This window comes from Geospiza fortis, unplaced genomic scaffold (genome assembly GCF_000277835.1).
Source record: "Geospiza fortis unplaced genomic scaffold, GeoFor_1.0 scaffold54, whole genome shotgun sequence".
In the NCBI taxonomy this organism is placed as follows: Eukaryota; Metazoa; Chordata; class Aves; order Passeriformes; family Thraupidae; genus Geospiza; species Geospiza fortis.
In genome coordinates this window covers 8945777-8970192 of record NW_005054301.1, presented here as the reverse complement: position 1 = coordinate 8970192, position 24416 = coordinate 8945777, and the positions used below count along the sequence as shown (strand labels likewise).

At 35.7% G+C, this 24416-nt stretch overlaps 1 protein-coding gene across 2 annotated transcripts in view; it reads left to right on the top strand.

Moving 5' to 3' along the window:
• Nucleotides 1-24416, top strand: part of NPAS3 (neuronal PAS domain protein 3) — a 509042-nt gene that overhangs the window by 317247 nt on the left and 167379 nt on the right. For both annotated transcript variants that reach the window (XM_031065822.1, XM_031065825.1), the window contains exon 4: nucleotides 13369-13458. In XM_031065822.1, coding sequence (XP_030921682.1) covers nucleotides 13369-13458 — 90 coding nt within the window. The remainder of the gene's footprint in view (nucleotides 1-13368; nucleotides 13459-24416) is intronic.

Sequence of the window (24416 nt, the reverse complement as noted above, 5' to 3'; positions counted from 1 at the left end):
ACAACATTGTTCGTTCATAACCCCAAGGAGGTGGTTTGTTTTTTTTTTTCTTTAAGCCACTAAGCTTTTTCCTTGTTTTATTAACTTATTCCTGGCTACAGCAAGACATACTTTGTTGATGAGCAAAAGGTTGTATTAGCTTTTTATTTTCTGGGTAAACTTATCTTTTCTCTGGGAAGAAAACTGTGGGCATTACAACAAAGAAGAAAAATGGGATCTCTCCAAACCCTGCAATTCTAGTAAAGGTCTGTGTAAACATCAAGCCAGTAAAGAGAAACAGGGGAGTAGCAGGAAGGAAATGAGAAAATAAAATGCAAACATAAAATTGGAACAAGACAAAAAAATAAGATGACGTGTATATACACAGAGAAACTACTGCAGTGCTAAGGGAAAATTGGCATAAGGAATAGTATTTCTGAAGAGAAAAATATATCAGGGCTCTTTATGGTACTGTCTAGGGCAGCATCTTTTTATTAGCCTCTTGGTTAATGTCCTCTCTCTGTCTATTGATTTTAGACTACATAACACTTGCTTTTACCTTTGCATTTTCTTTTCCATAATGCATAATCCTCCCTGAAAACTGTAAGAGGAAAAATTGCAGATGAGCCAGTCATTGAATATGTGAGATCTGTGATTTGTTTTTAAGTTGTTTTAAGCACAGTAGTTCATATGAAAAAGTTCATTTGAAGTAGTGAGTTGCCAGAATACGTGCAATGGTTTAGCTGCATATTGCTTGTTTCTAGTCCATTAAATGTAGGACCAGAAAATAGGTTTATCTACTCTAAAACTGGGGCTCAAGCAAGCATATGTATTTGTTCATGATGCTAAATCATTTTGCCACCTGCTGTGTTCAACAAGCATTTGCAAATAATAAATGTGATTTGAAGCTGTAGTATTTGCAACAGCAGTTTATATCATTTGTATAGAAGCATAACATTTCAGTGAGTGATAAGAAAGAGCTTTTAAGGGGTTGGATAATCATGATTTTTGAAATTAATCACTTATTATCTGTAGACTGTAATTATTGTAGGTTAGAGACAGTAGTACAAGTTCATATATGAGACACGAAATATTGATAGATTTGTACAGCTTTGCTCCAAATCCGGTATATCTGTACTCTGGAAATTCCCTTTGCGTGATAAAGTTTCACCCTAACTTCTGGGATTTCTTTTTATTCTGTGCATTCAGATTCTTTTCTGTGGCTTTTCAAATCAAATTTTACAATGTTTATATGGCTTAAATTTCTGTCTTTCTTAGAAATAACAAAAATCTTTCAGTTTACAGATTAACAGAAATGCTTTCCAATCTGTGGGCAATGGATTTGCCATCCACATATTTTAACCTATACTCAGGAGTTTTTTTGTCTAATCTATTTTATCTTCAAGGCCTGTAGACTTATAGCTATCTGCACATCTTATTGAATATATTTAAAAGGTAACTGAAGCCTCTTTTATTTGGAATAAAGGCAATATATTGCAAATTCATCAAGACTTTAGGTTTGGTTTGGTTTGGTTTCAGATTGCTATTAAAGAGTGGTTTAGGAAACACTAATTCTGCAAGTAATTAGGTTTTGGTGTCAACAGAGTGAGATTCCTCAGAAGAAGATAGTTTTGGCTTGAGTAAGAGATTATTTTAGGAGTTGTCTGTAGGTAGAATTTGATATGTAAATTTGGGATACTAATTTCAAATAGCTGTTGTATGTACATACTTTCTGTTTGCTTTCCAAAATTGATTTTGTCAGATTTTTTCCTTTCCTTTTTCATTCCCTATTGGAAATTCTAGTTCTACATTTATTGTATTATATGATTTTTTTATTCATTTTCCTACTAGTTTGTGATATCAGTGGGTGGCATAGCAACTTCATTGAAGGATTGGGAAATGACACAGGAAGCCTGTGAGGGAGAACTTGATTCTGACAAGGTTTAGGTATAAATATATTGCAAGATATATTGCAGTTGGAAACCAGGATGATTTTAAGTTTCATATGCCATTAATGTCCATCTTTTAGGGGTCAAAAATTGTTCTGAATTTCTAAGCACCCTAATGTGTTTATTTCATTTTCCATTAAAATTGTAATTTAGAAATAAACCCAGACTTAAGTACAACAGAAAATCTCCTCAAGCTGAATTGTAATCCTGCTGATTGTAACTAGGCTGAAAAAACTGTTTAGATTTTAAACCCTAGTCAGAACTCAAACAATCTTTTCAGATGTGGAAAACATTTGGTTATATTTCTGTTGCAGTTATCTTGTGTGTGTGTGCTTCTGCTCTTGCCCATCTGGTTTGAAACCAGAGTCAGGGAATGACTGATAAAATACCATTTCTTTTTCACTATAGTGACTGAAAACAGATTGAAGAAATTCAGATATATGTCGGAACTCATTAAAGCATGACCACTTAAATTTATTTATTTTAAGTTGGAGGGGTTGCTGCCAATTAAAATGGCAAATTTACATGCAGAAGTCTATCTATACTGCTTTCTGTGTGGTTTGTCAGGCAGCATGTTCAATTTTGCATGGCAATGGAACAAAATCTGAACTGCAAAGACATTCACATGGCAGCATAAAAAACACTGGCAGTGCAATTTGACAGGAAAAGGGATAATAGTTTTAAACTGAAAGAGGATAGATTCAGAGTAGATATAAAGAAGAAATTCTTTATGATGAGGGTGATGAAACACTGGCAGAGGTTGCCCAGAGAGGTTATGGATGCCCCATCCCTGGGAACATTCAAAGTCACGTTGGACAGGGATCTGAGCAACCTGATCTAATTGATGTCCCTGTTCATTTCAGGGAGGCTGGAGATAGATGGCCTTGAAAGGTCCCTTCCAGCCCAAACCACTCTCTGATTCTATTTGATTTTGGCTCAATGTAGTTTTTCAGTGATTTAAAGAAAGGGAAAAAGATGGAAAAAAAGGTGAAGAAAATCAGGAAAACATGTATGTTATTGCTTAGGGTCTAAAAGTAGACAGTTCTGGAGATAGGAGAAAACTGCAAATATATGGAACTTTGTTGTATTATATGATTTTTCTTTAGTAATTTTAATACTAGTTTGTGATATCAGGTATCATAGTAACTTCATTGCAGAATTGGTAAATGTTGCAGGAAACTTCTGAGGGAGAACTTAATTCCAACAATGCTTATCTTGAAATATATGACAGCAGAAAGAAGAAAACATCACAGTGAAAGCAAAAAAGCTGGGATGCTACACTCACACTTTAAACACTCTATGTATAATAAAACATCATAATAAGAAATTAGAAGTGTTCTTTGGTTTTCTCTGGGTGATTCTTAATAACAGGAAAATGGTGCTAACATTTGATTTGGCAAGAGGAGGAGTTTTCTTTCATCACTTTCATTTATGAAGGCACTTTTACCACAGTCATAATATGGAGAGACTAAGCTTCAGGTCTCTTACAAATTGGAGTGAATCAGATAGTAACGGTGGAGAGCAATCATGTCAGTACCTACTTGGGACACAAGATTCAACATATAGATTGTTGACATGAGCAATAAATAGCATTAGGATTGGTGATGTCAAGACTTATTCAGGGCTCTTTAGATAATGCAGGGTTGTGCGTTATTGGCACAACAACAGCTACTGTACTCTGCACTTCCAAGGAGGTCTCAAGCACCCTTTGATGAGCAGGTTACTGATACTTTGTGCTGCAGCTGATCCAGGGGACCCCTTAAGGGAATAGCATAATAATTTGGCTGCACACTGAAACCCTGTATAAAAATACAGACCATTTTCTGTCTCTAAAAGGAAAGAAGATATTATTAGTTGAAACCTTGTGTTTCTGGCTTCTGGACAAATCATAACTCACTTACCAGTCCGCACACTAGAGAATGGGATTTTATTATGGAAATTCAAACAGACCCTTAATTATCACAGCAGTCAGAGGTACCACTGTAATATATTAGCTTGTATTTTAAAAAGAATATAAACCTTTTTCATTGGAAGAGCTGCTCTGTGCTGTTGATATGCTTGAATTTATGCAATGAGCTGGTAAACAGCAAAATCCATACTTATCTTTACCCAACACAGGCATTAGAGGTGAGCTCAGGGAAAAAGAAAAAAGGTGAAGAGGAAGGGAGGGAGAGAGAAACACAGTATTTCTTCATAGCCTAGGGTGAGATTAGAGACCTGTTGATGGCAAACCTACATACTGTCTTCTCACCTGGTGTCACATTCCAGCTGTGAAACAGAAGTGGAAGGTCAACATAGCAATAGTGTTTTGTAGTGGCAAACTGAGTTGATTTCCTCACATTCATTCAGGACCAGACCTCCAGTTCCCTCAGGATAATTGATTTTCATATAAATGTGCATTTCCCACTTTTGTGTGAAATGTACTTCTGGACTGAAGCACGGTAAGCTCAAAACCCTTGCACAAAGTATTGCAACCCAGCATAAAGATATCAGCTTTACTGTGAAGAATGTAAATGTTGTGGATAATTATTTTAGGGGAAGATTTTGAAATATTTTTATTATTAATGAAGTATCCAATTTGTTTCAGAAATTTGTTTATTCCTATGTTCCCTGAACAGATAAGTGAATGGAAATCTAAGCTTCTGTGAGAACAGCACAGCATAGTTTTGTGTAGATTTGCATCCTGTCTTCTACTGACTTTTGTGCCTTAAGACAGTGAGTATTTTTCAGTGATCAGGACACTTGAAAGGTCTCTGTTCCATGATGTCTAATAGAAACTCATATTCCAGCCTTTACTGCTACAAAGGCTCTCAGAGGTCTCATCTCCATTTAAAATCCATTTTCTCTAAACCTGTTGGAACTTCTCTAAGACCTCTGTTAAATTTGGAAAAAAAACTAACCATGGATTTGAATGGTGTTAGTGGGCTAGACATACAAAGACATGCAGAGTAAAGGAAACAATCTTCAGAGTTGCAAGAACCAGTCCAAAATACAAATCTTAAGGGGTTATAGTTCTGTGGGCTTTTTTCCTCTCCCTTTTTTTTCCCATGTCTCAATAAACCCAGCTTCTACTAACTAGCATGTTCTGATTTATGTCAGTCCAGAGTCAAGGATTCAAGTCAACAGATTAGGGATTCAAAAGGCAGTAACTATTCTGGAGGCTTTTGTGCACTGGTTTTTAGTGGAAAAGCGAATGGCTGCTTTAATTTAGCCCAGCTGTCTATGGATCCTGGACAGCTTCAGAGGGAATATGTGTGGAACTGCTCCACACTCCCGTAGGTGGAGGAAGAATGGGTATAGCAAAAAGATCTCCTGCATTAGTTCAAGGATTGATGACAGCTGGAGGAACTCTTAGCACATTAGGACCAGATTCTGTCTTCTTTGCATTATAACATGGAATAAGAGGCTGAAGATAAGAACACGAGTTTTTAATTTTTTTTTCTATTTAACTTAAAGGGTTAAAGTTAGAAACAGCACGGCGTTGGGTAGACTATGGATTTATTCTTAATGTTCTGTGTTCTTAATATAGCTGTATTCCATTGTCTGGAAAGTATTGTCAAGATGTTCTTCTTTCAAGAAGAGTATAAATCAGAACGATATGCTAGTCAAAGAACTCAATTTCTCATTCAAATCTATTTTGGTTGTATGTATTGCCATCTAATAGATTAAATATGCTAAACACAAGCCCCTCATCCTGTTCTTCCTTGAGCACAGCCTCTCTGCTTCATATGTATGAAATTGTGTGAGGCAAGTGAGAACACATATTCAGGTCTGGGATAGAGGTCGAATTCTAGCAAACCAATTGTCAGGATCAATCACCACAGCATCTGAGTACCTCTTGAGTGCACAGATGATATTTTAAGAGTGAAATTAACTCTCTATAAAAAATTCTTCCTTTTAGTTTTTTCACCTAGGTTTTTGGACAACTGATATTTAGCTACCTTTATCTGTTTGCTTTCACATAGTGTCAGGTTGTGCAGATTGACAGAAAAGCTAACCAAACATGCAAATACACAACGAATATAAGATCAATTTGAATTGAGCTTACATAAACTGAAATATTTATACGTTGCATAAAAGGGCTTCAAATTTGCAGCTTGGGAAACATAACATTCACAAAAATGCTTATTGCTCCCACAATCAGTTTTGCTTCTACTTGCCCTGTGTTTTAGTCAGCTCAGGTTCCCACAATCTTTTGCTGTGTGTTCTGAGGTGCAGGTCTGGGAACTCAAACCCTCATTCTGCCAGCTCTGTGTATCTTAGCTCCTGCTGCTACATCACCTTACTCTTTCACTTTTGGCATCTATTTAGTAAATGTTATGTGGGTACATGCTTTGTCAAGTCCTTTACTCAGGGCAGCACCTCTCAGTGCAGAAATGCATAGCTGGTTGTAATATTTGTACCACCAAAGGGCAGGAACCACTTACATTCAAATACTGTATATTCAAAACAAAGGCAGTCTACAGATGTACACTTAGTCCTGACCCGAAGTGATCACTTTCTCAGGGGAAGAGATAAATAATGTGGTTTCTGTATGATAAGTCTTGTCCTAAATAAACCTGATTGCATTATGTGGCATCTCCTGTCCAAAGAGTCTGGAACCAGCACTAGGAGCTCTAGGAATCCTAAATAATGAAAGGTTAGGAACTCATCAGAAATCATAAAGATAAAAGTTCAGTGCTTTATTACATGACTTCACAGGGTGGTTTGAGATTATGCAGCAATATAGAATGGCCTTCTAGAAAAACATAATATTTCTATCTGTTGGGCAAAGATTCCTAAAAGTCATTTTTTGTTTTTGTACTCAAAAAATTGTCAAAATCTTAATCTCAGATTTTTTTCTTGAGCATCCATTGCTTAGAAATTTTTAATCTTGCTGTGATTCTCAAACTTGCCTCTGATACTTCTCAATATATTATCAGCAAACAGTCCAGGGAATACATCTTAAGGATTCAACTGCCACCTTTAAATATTTTTCTTGCCTCTAAACTTTTCTCTTCTACATTTTCTACTTTTGCAATTATTCTGTTCTGTGTCCTTTTTTCTAATGAAGTAGTAAAACTGCCACTGCAAGTTTTTGCTGTTTTGGATGTATAAACATTATTCTGTAAGTCTGTGAAAGATGCATCAAGGGAATCAGTAAAGTTTACTTCTCCTCCTTAATTTCTTGGCTTTGAGCTATAAAGCAGACCTCCTTATTATTGACAAATTTATTTTTTGGCACTCCCTTGTTGTCATAAATTGCATCCTGACCACATGAGCAAAGAGCACGAAAAGGACAAATTAGGAAGCTGGCATCAAAGTCCATGCTAACCACATCCTTTGAGTTTGTCCCCTTACCTCATCTCTTTTACTGTAGTTGTTTTGGTGCCAAATGCATGCTGCCTTGTTGCCAAGTATGTGTCATTAATTCACAAGGAGTCTATGGTCATATAGTCATATAACTGTTATGGTGGACTGTGGTTGAAAAAATGGCAGCAGTATGAGTTGAAAACTGGGGTTTCTATGTGTTTTATGTTGGGATTTTTGCTCAGTAGCAAAAAGCTTGTAGCCCAAGGAAGGCTGATATAATTCCTATGCCTTTTAATTATTTTTTGGGGGGGCTTTTGTTGGGAGGTGGGGTTTTTGTTTGTTTATTTGGGGTTGGTTTGTTTGTTTGTTTGCAAGGGATTAAAAAGATGGAAGAGGACAAATAAAGCTTTTAGAGATTTGTGTAAGTCATTAGATGATCAAACTTCAGTTGCTCATTTTTATTCATGTGTATCAAATATATCCCATGTAAAATCATATTTCCCAGCACAATACTCCAATTGTCTCATAGTACTTAATTGTGAAAGCCCAAGGTCAGATTTTCCACCTAAGTAGTTATGCTTTTGCATGTTTGTTGAGGTTGCTGGAGGATTTTGCTCTGATATCTTAATAATGAGAGCACAGAAGATGGATACTGAGGCCAGATTTCTGTTAGCCATCATTTATGCCTTTTATTTTAACCCTCCATCCAAAAATGGTTGCCATGTTGAAGTGGAACTTGCTTTTTTGCTTCTTTCTTTAGTAAATCATATTTTTTAAGCCACATGGTGACTCAATTGATAAATAAATAATGCAACTGTGTGTATATTATAAGAGAGGGATTATGTTCTTTCATAAAAGTCAGTTGCCTCCAATACTTCCTCTCTTTTAAAAAAAGAGTGAAATATTTTTGCTGTTATTGAATTTAGTATGTCTAATTGGTGACAGGCTTTGTCCTTAAATAAATGCTCAGCTCCAGTTATAGTATCACTATGTTATAAAAGTGAAAAATTCAAATTAAGATGATCTGTTTTCCAGGAAAAAGTTTAGTATATCAATTAGTCAGTTTTATCAGGGGGAACATTCCTTTCTCCAGCCCCTAACTCCTGATCAGAGCCTGAATGAGAAAAGCATCACAGATGCATGCTGCATTGGACAAAGAACACATGCATGCATTTAAATCATGTATATCTTACTTTTTACTGATGTAATTGTGAAATATGTCCTTTTTGCATTCATAATTAGGGGGTGGAACAGATGGTGAAGGCTTAGTTTAAAATAATCTGTCATTAAAATAACCTAGCCTACTGGTAATTCTTCACTCTAACTGGAGTTTAGGTCAGGGTAACAGGGTTTTTTGAAGCATTGGAATACACTAGAAAGAATTAGGGACTTCATAGATAGTGTGAAATATGAGGATATTCTCCAGAAGGACACCGTAGTAAGACTCCAGTGAATTAAATTTGCCTGTAGTGGGAATATGCAAAAATGGCTGGGACAAAATTCCTCTGACAAATATAAATCCATTTACTATGATGCATTATACATAAGTGCATATTCGGTCAAAGTGGTACACTTGGTTTCATATCTTGAAAGGAAATAACCTCACTATGCTTCAAATACTGTAAAAGACAGTGAGTATTTTGGGTTAAAAACCTGTGCTTTACATTTTTGTATTATTCTGATGTCAGAGGATATAAATTATAATAATTTGCATTATTATTCCGGGGTGCTGTAGCTAGTGACTTTTAAATCTGAGTCTCACTTCCTTCGTGTCTACCACATTGACTTGCTTGTATGTGACAAAGAAAAACTTGTATCAGTCCTGCCTGGCTAATTTAGAACAGTTTTCAGGAAAAAGAAAACTGGTTCAATAAATCAGATAGTTGCATGTCTTTAAAGCATTTATTTTAGTGTTCCCTTCAAGATTTCATTCTTTAACAGCTTTGAAGAGAGCATATAGATTTCAGCATGGTATTATGATAAATCTTCTTGAGGAGGGGCAAGTATTAACATTTGTGTCGGTTCTTTTTCATCTTAATCCAACCTTGGTTAATAATCAGAAAATTCTACATAGTGGGTAAGAAGATGTAATTAACCCTTTGACCCCAGAATCTTAATTGGCGCCTGTTGAAAACAGTGGGGCAGTTAAAAAAAAATAAATTAAAAAGTAGCCTGTGGTGATTGAAACAGCATAATACATAATGGTTTTCTGAAATCAAAAGTAATAGAGAGCTTCAGCTTTAATCACATTTTGCATAAAGCCAGTAAGTGTAGTTTTAAACAAGAAGTTGCCAGTCTACCTTAAATTGGATTGTACTCAAAATTGGCATTTGGGGTCACCCTGACCCTTTCTCAGCTGCCACACTAGATGAGATAGGAGTAGGTTTATGACAGTCAACTTCATTCACTTTAAAAAATAAAAGAAAGAAATTAAGTCAAGAAAATTTTCCTTGTATTCATGGTCTCTCCTTCAATGAAAATAGGACATTACAAAAACCCAGTTACCTTTTCAGACCCTATTTTTATATTATAGTTAACTCTGAAATATCCAGAACAGAAATCCTTCTGCCTGTGAACTACATTGAAACTGTTCAAAAATTCTGTCTGGAAAGCACTGTGGTCCTCCTTTCAAAATAGATATTTGAAAGCTGACTCAATCCACTACCCTTCTCTCATTTATTTTGTCCTAGTTATACATAAGCAATATGAATAATACTTCCAGATATTTCTCATTAAAACAGAATTGTTTGTGAATATGTAGTATCCAGTGGTATCACATACTCTTCTCCAGTATATAACATAACCTGTGTTATGTTGCCTTGCACCTTCTCTGAAGTCTGCTGCTCTCTTGGCATGCACAAAGGACATACGCTTTATGAAAAATTGAAAAATTTCAACACGCATTACTTAAATAATAAATATTCATAAATAATACCTATGAATAACGAATGAGGCAGTCCTTCAGAACTGCTGTTTGACCTGTAAAAGGAACAACAACATTGTGACAAAAGTGGTCCGTCTCAAGCCCTTTCATACTGGTGGGAGGAACTGCCTTGCATTGGAAGATGGCTATTTCTCCTCCTATTTTTATTGTCATTTTTCTTAGGTATTGGAACTTGAGCTTAGTACTTAGAGCTTTTGTTTTAAGGTCTTTGTATTTTGGACATGAAAGGAGTTAGGTGTCCATTAGCTGTTCATCAGGGGCTCTTTCAAAATACAATTAAATATAAACTTCCTCATTTTATTCTATTAAACAAAATACTGAATTTGGCCAGTAGTTGCACATAACCATAGCTTCACAGAAGTGGAAAAAGAAATTGAGGAAGAATGACCATGACTCATTAGTCTCAGCTGGCTTAATGAACAAATTTTATGTCACAGGAAGTGACTAATCACATCCAAAGGTGTTGGTGTGCTGCGTTGGCCCTGCCAGTCCTTCGGTGCTGCCTCCTCAGTTACCTGCCTTATAAAACTTGGGGCAAAAGTAAGGAATATTCTTCCAGAGAGAAGGAGAAAAAAAGACTAAACAAGTAAAGCTAATAAAGTAAAACTATTTAAAAGAAAGAAGAGAATCAGAGTTAATGGCAAGGAAATGTAGCAAGTGCTTAAGATGACTAACACTTCTCAGTTCAACACCCTTCCAGTTGCTGATGACTTGCAAACTTTAGCCATGGAGGCTGAAATTTCTTTGAACAGCTATGTTGGCTAGAGATTGTTTGTTTGTTTATATTTTTTCCAGCAAAACTGGTGCCAGACAATTTCAAAACTACATTGAATGAAACATTTCTGCCTAATCAATACTCAAAGCATTCTTCAAATTTTTGTTTCATTAAGCCTGAATTTCTAAATAAGATGATGTGCACAAAAGAAGCAGAAAAGACATCAGTGACTCAGAGAATTATTTTTTCTGGTTCTTAGAAAAAATTGCCCAGATATGTCAGATAATTGCACACTAATGTAGTGTGCTAAGCAGACCAGATGATAATTGTGCTTAAACTGTATGTCATTCTCTCAAGTAACAGAGCAAAGGGGCCACACAAAAAGCCATATAAAAAACTGAGAAGAGGAAGGTTGTTTTTATATGATGCACAAATAACCTATGAAACACCTTTCTTCAAGAAAGGAACATATCACAGTCATGCCAATTGCTAAGAACAGGTTTGTAAGAAACCTCTGGTAGGCTTGACATTGCCAGTATGGACATTCCACTGTTCTGAAGCATCTCTGTACATACTGCCAGACCCAGGGAAACCGACTGCTGCTCATAGGCCTTTAGTCTGAGTCAGTGTGACAATTTCTTCTTGTGGGGGAGAATGGAGTTCTGTATGGGTGGCCAGGGAGACAGTGTCATGGTTCTCAGTTCAACAGAGGGTTAAGCCAGTTTCCTCAAAGGAACACAGGACAGAGAATCAGGAATACTTTAACTAAGACCTGTAAAGATTTACTTTTCTGAGTAAGAGATTGTACATAGTGAGAGAGATCAGATGTGCAAAGGTTTTGATTGTCCTGGTATTGATCTAAGTTTAAACTTTGCTGTTCCAAATATTCCACCTGTTATTGATGTTAAAAATTCAAGGAAGTGATGTTAATAATTTGAGAAAGAAATTATGATGATTTATAAGAGGCCATAAATTACTTGCATAATATAAATGTTTTTACGTGAAGGAGATCCATGCAGATTTACATTTTTATTAATTCATAAATATAAATTAGAGTCTTTTTTAATGCAGTGTCTTTAGTGAGGGTTTGTTTTCCAATATGCGGTCTATTATTTTTAGAAAATTCAGATTTTGCACTAATTCCACCACCTCCTACATCAGAGAGGGGTGAACTTTTGCCAAAGACAGCTTTTGACTAGCAGCCCGTTAGAAATTAGTCAAGAAGCAGAAGAATAAAAATATTAAAATCCCTCAGAAATCGCTGTTGTGTATTTGCAAAGCAGTGGTTCCATGATTTTGTCATTATGTATCTCCATCAAATTTATGTGCTTTTTCCTTCCAAAACTAGGCTAATCTTTCAAATGTTACAGTTAATATTTTATTTACAGGTTCTTTTATCACAAGGGGATATTTGGGATAGGATTTTTGGGATTTTTCCTTGTTCCTCCCAATATTTGAGCTGTTTCATACTTTCTGAGCTGTTTTAGCATTTCTAATTTCTGGAATTTTTTGGTTTTACTTTTGCAATAGTCTGTGATTTTTTGCCAAAAATTATCCTCATAAAAGGCAAAAAGGTAAAGACATGGATGGTGTATGAAGGTAGTTTCTTCCTAGTGAAGATTTACTCTTATTGATAGAGGTATACTCCCTTCTGGATGTGCAGTGATTTACCCTGTGTCAGTTTAGAATATAGGCCTCTGTTTATTAACTGCACTCATGTTTCAAAAGGTTTGCATTAATCGCTGCAATTGTATTTTGGTTTTTGCAGTTGCAATGGAAACCACATCCAAAGATTTGTACCTGTCAAAGAAAAATCTCATCTAGACTTTTACACCAAAAAGATGAAATTCATAGCATTTCTAGAGACCTAAGCTGTAAACATATTTGGCAGTAATCTGCTGATTGGCTTTGTTGTCTCACAAAAGGAAAATGGTGTGTGGGTATATGCATGCGTGTGTGTGCGTGTGTGTGTAATCCTCAATTAATTTACAAATTATTGAGGTCCACAGTGATTTTAGTGATGGCAGGATTTTATTTTCTACTTTTGAATTTTTGGAAATGGAAATTCTCTGCTTTGATTCTAAGCAATGGGGGGTGATTTTTTTATATACACTGCTCAATTGGAAGGTTACGTGTTTTCCTTATTTATTTCTTCATGAAAAAAAATGAACATTTTATTTTTTTACATTTCTTCTATCAAGCAAATGATATAAAATTTATACAGTATATGGCAAATATAAGCATGGCAGTAAAATAACTTAGTAATATACTCATCAACTTGGACTTAGTAATATACTCATATGATGTTTATTAATATGTAGACGGAGTACAAAGGAATTGTCTTAAGGGTTCAAATTAAAACCACTCTCACAAAAGTCAGAATATTTTCCTCAGTTTATTCTGTGATGCCTTTGTTTGAATCTATTTCTATTAGTAGTTTGGAGTTCTTTATTAATCTATTAACTCTTTTTTTTCCTCTTATTCTGTAGTCCCTGGATGGATTTGTATTTGCACTAAATCAAGAAGGAAAATTTTTGTACATTTCAGAAACTGTCTCCATCTATTTAGGCCTGTCCCAAGTAAGTACATGCTTTCAATTCTTGAACATAACTGTGTATGATGCATTCTTCTGTTTATTATTACTAGGCAAATAATAATTTGGTTTCTGTGTTTTGCATGGATTATTGAATAAGCTGTTTAAAGTTGCATCCTGTTCATCCTGAGACACAACTGAAAAATGTGTTTATAGTATTGAATGTTGAGACGTGTAAGAAAAGTTTTTGCCACAAAGGATCCTTATTAATTTATTGAGAACAAAGTTTCTTTTCTCAGTTGTTTTGAACTTTAAACCTCTATACCTGATAGGAAAGGGACACTCTAATAGTACTTCCCTTGTGTCCTATTACTGGATGTTTATGGAGTACCCTGCATTATCCAGGGAGCTGACACGATGACAGGGAGTCATTTGGAGTCAAGAAATGCTGAAAGAGGCCATTAAAATGTCTTGCAGGGAGGGTTCCAACAAGGACACATTTTGATGCTTTCACCAATGCTCACTAATATGAAAAGATGAATTTGTAAAATATAGTAATTTGGTGGGGGGGGTTGGTTTGAGATTTTTTTTTTTCATTTAATTGCTGACAACTGTTTTTCAAAGATTAAAAGGCAGGGCAGAAGTGGGGCAAAAGTTAGTTGTTAATGCTTATTCCTAATCCTGCAGCATTCAGGAATGTTTAGGCAGGATAGTTTCTTTCTGCTTTCACTTAGAAATGAAGCAGAAATATTTTGCATGATGATTTTCAGAGAGAACCATCTACTTCTGCTGCAGTCACCCTGAGGAGGAAAAGAAAAACTGAAACAATACTTATTTCAGTTACTCTAAATTGGGACCCACACAGCTATGAGGAAGCAACTATTTGCATAGGCTACTTACTGTCAGTTTTGCTGCACCCCATCCAACAATTAAATGGGAAATATTAATATTTGGTGACCAAAAAAAGACTAATTTTAAATATTATCAGGTGAGAATATGAATAGGGCTCATTAAGTCCTCAGAGAACATGCAAGCAATTGGCTGTAATAAGTTCAGCAATTGTTATTTTGTGCTGGCTTTGGCAAACCCAATGATAGAAATGGAAACAAGAGCTGTTTCTAGCTCCTATCAGTATTCTTGTCTCTCATTAAAGTCCCTCATTTTGTAATAGACTTTAATCCCTGACTTAATCTGTTTGGGAGTTAGTATCAAGAATCTCACATTTTGAAATTGGTGCACCACCATGTTGCTAATACAGTAAAGAATTGGAACTTTAATGTTTATTATTGTCTTATGTTCATATTAATCTGGTTTATGCATAGTATCCAACAAAGTCTAATAAGCCAGTAAAGAAGAAGGATGGATAATTAGTTTAAGCAGGTAAATGCTAATTAGGAAACTCCTGAAAGGCATCCATTATACACTAGCTTAAAACAAATTTTACAGCCCTGGTTAGTGGTGTAATCCAAATTCTGTCAAGGCAACTGCATTTTCTGTAATTGAGATGTGTATGTTTGCTTTGCATAACAGATGGCTCTGTATGCTTAGACTGATAGCTAGGAAAATAATAATTGCATTATTCTGGCCAAAAGAATATTAGCTCTTGGGTTTTGGCCATTTCAGTCAGTCCTCCTGCCAGCACAGCATATGCACATATATGGATTGGATTTTCAAGGAAATTGATGCATCTGGAATAGTGTGGCCATCTGAAATATCATCTGTTCAAGAAAAATTTGGCTTTAACCCTATGTTAGTCTCTTGTTAAAAGCATTTTCTGCCACTGTCTTTCAAACCATAGAGTTGATAAATCTCTCCTTGCTCTGAACTCACATCACGTTGTTAAGACTTTACACTCCATCTTGATCCATATACATTTCAAGAAAGGGTTCAGATAAATGAAGCAATTTTCTTTGCATGTTAGAGTATTGGAAATATCAGGGCAAATATTTCCATGTGCTCACCACTGAAAGTACTGATGGAAAAAATACCAAAAACCAGAACCAGTACTGTTGTTTTTTATAGAATAATAAATTAAACCCACTGAGATTTACCAAAATATCTGAATTTTTTGCTTTTCTTCTCTTCTGTCTTTATGGAGACATTTGGTAGTTCTAAGACCTACACTATTTATATATTTTTGATATATTGTTCTCTTGGTACAGCATTATACTGCTAGTCTCTTAATAATTTTAAAAGGAGCTACTTCCTACTAAATCACTAGTCAAAGCTTATTAGTTGCTAAAACTATTAGCAAGTCTATCCCTAGAACCATTTTTCAGATATACATGGAAATGCTACAGTTTTCACCACTCCAAACTTAAAATTCTCACGAATTCTGAATTTCTGGGTTGGTGCTATGTGATACTTGTGGTTTTGTATTTCTTGCATTGCACGTAAACATTGATATACCCTATGCTGATACTCCAAAACTTTATATAGAACCTCCAGGCAATGTTGCACTTAAAGGCATTATAATGTACATTATTATTTGAAATACATTCATCAAGTGCTGCCTTTGGATTCTTAATTTCTGGTCAAATGATTTCTCCAAGACTTCATCCTTGTTTGGTGTTGTTTTGTTGGGTTTTTTTAGTTTTCATTTTTTAACTAGCATGCTTGGAAATAATATAAAATATATTTTGTATTTGCAAAGCAAAATATCATGTCTCCTAGATAAATGAAAATAGTTCTTGTATTGAATCTCAGCAGGTGACAACAGTTATTGTAGTCAATTTTACTATTTTCTGAACATTTAGAGCCAGTGGTGCAAAACAAATGGATGCCAATGTTCTAAGATAGCTGCAGGACTAATAGTAAACAAATCTGATAAAACAATATCTTGGAAGGTAGCCTGAAAATTATAATAATAAAGTTATCCCTGGCAAAAGTAACAGTATAGTTGAACAGTAAACAAAAATTGCAATAAATGCCCTTTTGACATTACAATGAATATAACTTATATGTAGACACCCATCGACATATATATTTTGAATTTTTTTTGTATAATTTATCTTCCCACTACTGCTAACCAAGAATTTTAAGCTAGTTTGGCAGATGTATATTTCAGACCATACTGTGGAATTACAATCAGATCAGTTTCAGAGAGCAGAGATACATTTCAAAGTTTAGGAAAAGAGAGTTAGCTGAAAATAATGAGTGAGAAAGGTAAAGAGCCAAAGCAAGAGAAATGGACCAACAATCTCCCAGTTAAAGGGTCTATGTATATTGGCTTTAGTGTATGTTAATTGTCATAGCTCCATTATACTTGAGGCAAGCTGAAATAGTTGAACATACTTTTCAGTTCTTTCATGAACTGTAGTATTTGTTGAAAGACCCAGAAATGTCTAGAAATGTGCAGTTTGGCCAGGATTTCTTCTCTGGGTTGGACAACATGATCTGTGGTGGTGTAGGCAATACAAACATCTTTTTACGCTGGATCTCTGTACTGACGTGAAAATGTTTGTTCTTCATATGTATCTAGTCCCATGTATTTTCCAAGTCAGTAGGTAGTTTTTGATATCAGGGTAACTTCCATCTTTGAAACCCTCAGTCCCTGATTTCCTTTTAGAAATGGAATGAGATTTCTAAAGAAAATGGCTAACCGCTGAAAAGGCATTTAAATTGCTCCTTCCAGCACTTAAAAGTCAGTGTGAGTGCTTCCCTAACAGATTTCAATTCTCTTGAAAATGTCTGTGTTTGAGACTTGGACCAGACATATGCTGAAACATAAATAGTAACAAAAAGGGAGAAAAGTCTATCCAGAAACAGATAGAATAAAAATGTGTTATCCAGAAAGGATAAAATTGCCTGACATATGATGTTTCAGGTTCAATAGAAAATATTATGAGCTGATAATCTGGCTAGGATGCTTTTGCATTCAGGAAACAAGTTCTTAATCACCTCCTACAATAGTTGTACTCTGCAAGGATGGAATGCATTGTTCCCTGCCTGTGAGGTCCGCATCTTAAAGTAAAATATTTCCTACCTTTGCACCTGCTTGCCCAGGACACAGAGCAGATTGGCCTGTTGAAAAGAGAGCTCACTAAAAATGAACAGTGCAGCTGCTGGCATAATAAGAGATAGAGATGAAAAAGGAAGAAAACAAGAATAAAATTTTGAGAATTTATCTATTTGAAAATAAAGCAGGCAAAACCAACAGGTATATTACGTGTGTACTCTGTTACCAGTAGCATAATATATTTCCTTATTTTGGCTTTCTGTGCTTTTGTTCTATGAAATGGCAAATAAAATTATAGCTACAGCACACAAGTACAAGGTCAAATAAATGACAGTACTCATTCTATTTGTGAAGCTATTCTGAAAAGGAACCATGGTGCCAAATGTGGTTTATTTGAATAATAAAGAAGAATTAGATTCCCCTGATAACTTGGCTGAGGGCCAATAAATCACTGGAGGTTAAGAATGCTTTGCAACTGCCATGTATTTCTTTTGCTTTTACAAAGCACAAACCTCAACTACTATGCTCTACCTGTTTTTCAATGCAAATCAAGTTGAGGTTAGTAGATGGTTAAAGGATTGCTTTTGTGCTCTGTTTGCTTAAAAATAATATAAAGCAATCTTGACACTTGCACTGATTCTGCAAATTCTATATTATTTTCCTCCTATACAATTAAAAAAAACCATAATAATAATAATTGTAATGAAAAATCCAGAACTGGAATATTTTTTAAGCAAAACTAGACAATAACCAGTTGTGAACTTAGCCTTTTTTTTGTGATGTTGTCATTGTTATAGTGTTCTGACTTTAAATACTTCTATGTAACATGATCATTTGTGCTCATACAGTAAATTGGTCCACTAGCACTGATAATATTTTAACAGTTTTTCCCCTTTAAAATGAGTAAATAAAAACCTGGGAAATTCTGTGCTGGTCATGTGGGGCTTTAATTTTTTTTTCCCTTAACATTCAATGTAAGAATATTAATTTACTGTTGTATTTTATGCTGAAAGAAGTGAACAAGGGAGGAGTTCTATTGAAATACAGCAGCTCTGAGGATTTTGAGAGCAGTAAGAAAATATAAGTATCAAAATAATTCAGAAACAGTACAAGGCACAGTGGCACATTATCAATTTACAACATTTAAATTGATAAATGCTTGGTGGTGAAGGCCTACAAGGGCACTTTGAAAAGCAAATAGCGACCTGCTGAAGAAATTGATTTTTCCCCCCCGAAAATGACTGCATGATGCATCATTTGACTGCATGCTGTCCAAGTGCTTGACAGAGATAATCTCAGCAATCCCACGGGTGACCTTATCGTTCTCACCAGGGCAACTTTGTCTAGGTTCTGACTTTGTGCATGTCAAGGTTTCTTCAGGCAGGATCCTTAGGGGGAAAAAGTTCCTCTGTTCGATCCAGATATTGAACCACTCTTGAAGGCACTCCCCCACCCCCAAAAAGGCAAGCTTGTTTCTTTTCTTCATAATTATGAATGAACTGAACAAGGGAAAATATCTATAGACACAGTATCTTTGCTGAGGACATTGTTGCCTTCTCAGTGTAGCTTAGTTTAGCTCTTAAAGGTGAAAGGATTCCTGCCATTAGAGGTTATCAGATACAGTTGAAAGACTCCAAAATATATGGCACTCTTCTACATAGCAGAAATATCCCACCTGCTTTCTTTATCTCACTCACTGTTCACAGCTTTATTTTTGCCATCCTCGCAGTATTTAATATCAGTACCTAATCATTTTTTCTCTATGTTGGTTTTTTTTTTTTTAATCTCTACCCCAACCCCAACCCAAGAACTTTTAAGACAACTCAAGTGCAAATGACAACCTGACAGAAGTCCTGAGCATCAACATCAATATGCATAATTTTGCATAGACACTCTGTAACAACCTTCACTGTATGGTCATGAAGAGGTCCAAAACACTTAGGCTGTTTTATCGGGTTATTGAAAAACAGGTTTTGTCTTGCACAGAGAAATATATTGCCCAAACTGTGATGAATAATGGCATTTTAAAATTTGCAGGATTTTTTAAAGTGCTTTGTATAATGAACAAACTATTCTTCATGTGCAGTTAGTGAGTGTTAATTGTAATTACTAACTAGGAATCTGTTGAAAGCAGCAAATGTTATGCTCTGTTTGGTACCCCAAAGCTGCTTTACCCACTGCCTTTGACACCCACAGTTCACTGTATTCAACCTCTTTTACCTCCTTCTTTCATCCTCAACATTAATTCTGAGTGAACAAGACGTGCTTCCCTGCTTTTGACAAGATTTGCTGCAGTCTCATGCGACAAAAACCCAACACTCATTCCAGATTCAGAAAGTAGGATTTATAACAGCATTTTAATTTAATGTTGGATGTCGAACATATAAAGAGATCACAGTAGTACTAGAGCTGAAAATTGATGCCTTTTTTATTAGTGTCCTCTCAGAAGTGGGTGAGCTGCTGTTTGTGCAATGGAGCACAGAGCACCACAGTCAGATGAATGAGGATATGCTATCTGCAAGGAATCATATTTCAAACCACTGTCTGCCTCTATTGATGTGCTCAGAGTTGAAAGGTTATGCTAGTAAATGCCATCAGAATTTTCAGCATTAGAAATCTGTGGAATAATCCGCTGACTGTCATTTTGTAGTGAGTCCAAATGCAATACATGGTGATGCTTTAATGATTTTTTTTAATTGAAATTAACTTATTGTTACTGATCACATTGTTTTGCTTCTTCTTCTACAGTGTGTTTAAATTCTGCCAACAGAATTGTCTTATAGGCTCCACTGAATATAGCTGTCTGTTGAGTTAACTAAAGGAATCCAAAATGTCATTTTACATGAGAATCGTGTTTCCCTTATTTATTCTTTTGAACATATTTTACCAGCCATTGAGGCTGAAACATTGAAAGCCTTTATGCAGAAGGGATTCACTGGTTAAAATGAATCACAGATTCTCCATGCAATAAAATATAGCCTCATTGGTTTAACACTTAAAGGCTGAAGACTTTTTATGTCACTTAATAATTTCTACCATTTGCTGTTAAAGAAAAAAAAGACATTTGTTAAGGTATTTTCATTGCAATTCTTAACTCTTTCCAGTACTGAACAAGACTGAAAACATTAGTAATCAGATCATTTGCTTCCTGATGGATGCAATGGTTTCAGATTATTTTAATAAATATATCTCGGGAAAATGGGTAAGACAATTTAGGTATTTTATGTTTCTTTTTCCCATTAAAGCAAATTAAAAGTTTTCCTGAATTAATATTCATATTATCCAAATTAGCTACAGAGTACTTTTGGTATCTTCTTTGCATTGCTTTGGAACATATTCATGTGGAAGTTAGAGAATATTCTGTAAAACAAACAGCTGTGGAATAATTGGGGGGAAAAAAAAACAGGTACTGGTGAGAAACATACAAATTTGCCCTAAAGGTATTTTCTATGCTTTTCGGGCACATTAGAGATGAGGAGAAAAAACCCTCAAAGAAAAGTAAGTATTCTACCTTTTAAGAGTAAGTTCAAACAGTCATTCTTCTCATGAGTGATGAAAATTTCACTTCTAAAAAAAATTATAATTAATAGATTTTAATTAATAGTAAGAAAATATGCCTTTTGTTGCTTATAAAACATACTGATTATAAACTTTGATTTTCTTTTACATCCGCATTTGAGTCAGGGAAAGTGAAAGTCATGACTCAAATATTTCCCATTGTATGAAATTATTCAAGATTTGTAGCAGAGAAGCAGTAGAGGTTCACTTGACAGAACTTCCATTCCAAGCACTTAGGAAGGATGGGTCAATCCACAGATACTCAGGAATTGGTTTAAGGTTATGAAAGGAATAAAACGGTGCCCATGTGTATTAAAAACACAGTCACTGAATGGTTCTGAGCTAAAAAATAATGCTGCAAAAATGAAATATAAAAAACTGCTTTAAACTCAGATCAGTTTAGTGATATCTTCAGCTGCAAATCCTCACTGACAGTTCTACCAATCCAACTGAGGGGTTGCATATGAAAGCACAAGATCACGAAGAAGCTCAGAAGAAGGATGGGAAATACGTCTTGTTCTGATTTTGCCAACATCATGCATTATTACAGCCTTGGCCAGGACTTTACTTGCTCTGTGTTCAGTCAGAGTTAACAGATTAATACTACTCTGAGAAAAGAGGATTGGTAAGAGAGCAGGAGTATTCCAAATTCTGTGGAGAGTGTCTTCACTGCAGATGGGATCTAGTCAAGAGAACCTCCTGAGTCAGAGGCTAATGGTGCTTAACCCCCAAGGTTTGTAATGGAAATTCAAGACAATCACGCCCATGTATTACTCTTCCAGTATTAATTTATATTCTTTTGTCACTCCCTGTTCACCTTCAGCATTAAAATAGACCTATGCTGCTTTAGCATTTCAACCCCATGTTTCCCGTATTATCTTCTGGCATTTGAACCAGGATGCCATCCAAGACATCCTCTGCCTCTGCTTCCCATTGCACAGCAGCTGACAGCGGCTTCCTGGTTAAGTTACAGTGTGAAAGGGAAAGCTCCCAGGTTGCTTTCTGCATTTAGGGGACAGGGGAAAAAAGCAGCAGAAAACTTGTCAGGCTTACTGTGAACCAGTACTTTATCTTACTTGCTCAGCTGGGTTCCTTAACAACATTCACATCGAAAGTTCTCTCTGCTGTTTGCTCATACCTTCAGATCTGTCCACATCCATCCTGAGTATATTGGCTCCACATGGGTGATGTTTATTTACTGTTCTCATGGCACTCCCACAGAAGCTTCCTCTGCAGATGAACCCCCAGAAGAGCCAGTTTAAAGCCATTTACAAGCTAGGCCATCAAAATCTGACATCAGGATCCACCCCATCACACGGCCTGCTCTAGCAGCGCTGGCATAGCCAAAACCAGCCATGCAGCAGAGGGGTACTTCTACTGACCACCTGATGAGGTAGTAGAAAACTAGGGTTCATTTTTCCCAGACAGGAGCTCAGATGTGGCAACAGAGTGAAGTGATAAACTTTCTTTGCCCAGAGTTAGAAATTAAGGGCAAAAAGGCGAGAAAGAAAATCTCTTCCTTCAGCAATGAGGAGACATGTCTAAGGGCAGAATCATCTTCCCTTTAGAGAGAGGAATCACCAGCACATATTGGAGGGATGGGGGATCAGATTAGTATGAGGGGACAGACAAAAGAAATGCCTCTCTAGTGTGAGCAGACAGGAAGGGGAAGACAGAGAAGAAACATGGCACACTGCCCCTACTCAGCAACAGACTGGTGAGGAGACACACTGCTTCTTCTTCAGCAACCAAGCGAAATTTTGCTAACCTTTGATATTCAGAACTCACAGCCCAGCATAAACTCAAATAGTGAGTCTGGTTCATACTCAAGATATATGAAAATAATATTTTAAAGAGCTTATTAACATTCAGGGGGGGTTGCACCCTTTGTGGCTTTGTATTTTCAAGTCTTTTTTTTCCATTAACTACATGCATGCTAAAAATGTACTTTAATATGTAGGAGATGTCTGAGGCTTTTTGGGAATATCATGATTCTACAGAAAAGCCTTTGAAACTACAACCAAACCACTTGATTGGCAATAATATTACAAAGTTTGGCAACGGTAAAATATAAAGGGGAAATACTGCCTTATTTCTCTATCACATGGATCTAAAAACTGATATAGTGTATTCTGCTCCTGCTGTATTCCAGATAACTTTTAAAGCCTTTGTGTTAATAAATCTGGCCTTATACTAATAAAATGTATGACAGAATTATTGCCTATATTAATTATTTTATGTTTGAGATCCTGTCTTTGGGTCTTTTGGGTGACAAGTATTGTCTAGTCTGAGTACTGCTGTATTAGGATGTAGCCATTACAGTCAGCACTCTCTCTACCTTTTCATACTGCATTTCAGAAAGATGTCTCATTTGGGACAGCATTTATTCATGCAGAAGTGGTAAATACAAAGCTGTATGCATTCCTGAGATTCCTTGAATAACAATGGAGCTATCCATGTATTCTTATTGAACTTCCATAACATATGCATAACAAAGATATGATGAAAATTGTAATTGTATCTCTTCTATGTATTAAAGCTGCATGTATGAGTCATGACTTAAAGTTTGTAGGAAGACATGCTTCCTTTTCTAAAATTCATTAATCCAGTTGGAGAAGCAGTAGCTTTTCCTTCTATGTTTCTTCTGACATGACATGAGTCTGATCCACAGCCTGTAAGTCAATGAAGAGATTTCACAGATTTTTGAATGGTTCTCATTTTGCTCTATAGTGCAAATATGTTTCTTATTTTACATTGAGAATGAAGACATATTCTGCAACTTAATGAGCAATCCCTCTGTCCCTATAAGCAACTAGTACTTTGAATGAGTGACAGTGATTTCTCCTTTTTGTTTCTTATTTGTTACAGATTGCTTGCAAGTTTTAAAATATTTTGGTCATACGATACCTCAGTTTCTTTGTCCCCTCTCCAATTTTATATATTCAGATTTGAGTTAACTCAAATCAACATTATGTTAAGGCATTTTAGAGGATACCTGCATTAACTGTAATTGGTATATACTCTATTTACTGCAACCTTATGTGCAGATGAAGCCTAACCACTGAGAAAGATGCATTCCAAAGACATAACAATCTTCAATATCAGGGGGGTTGGCTAAAAAATGTAGTGGAAAAGGTATATATTTTATTAGTTGCATGTTTGGGAGAGGTGAACATTGTGATATTTTTATAATCTCTTTCGTCTCTTCTTCTGATTCAGTCTGTCTTCCTTCTTAGGTCCTAGATCAAGTTTGGATGTATTGTTGCTTAAGTGTGCAGTGCCTTCCCAAAAGAAAGCAGTTAATAGAAAATAATTCAGTCACTGAAATGAATGTAAGCAAATTCCAGTTTCTAGAGATGGGATTCTCTTTCATGCTCATTGCAAATATAAGGATTTCTTTTTCCTGTTTTTTGGTTAAAATGTGTGTACAGAAAGAATTTTGTACACTTCAAATTGAAGTTATTCCAGATGTTTTCTTTGGCTAAATA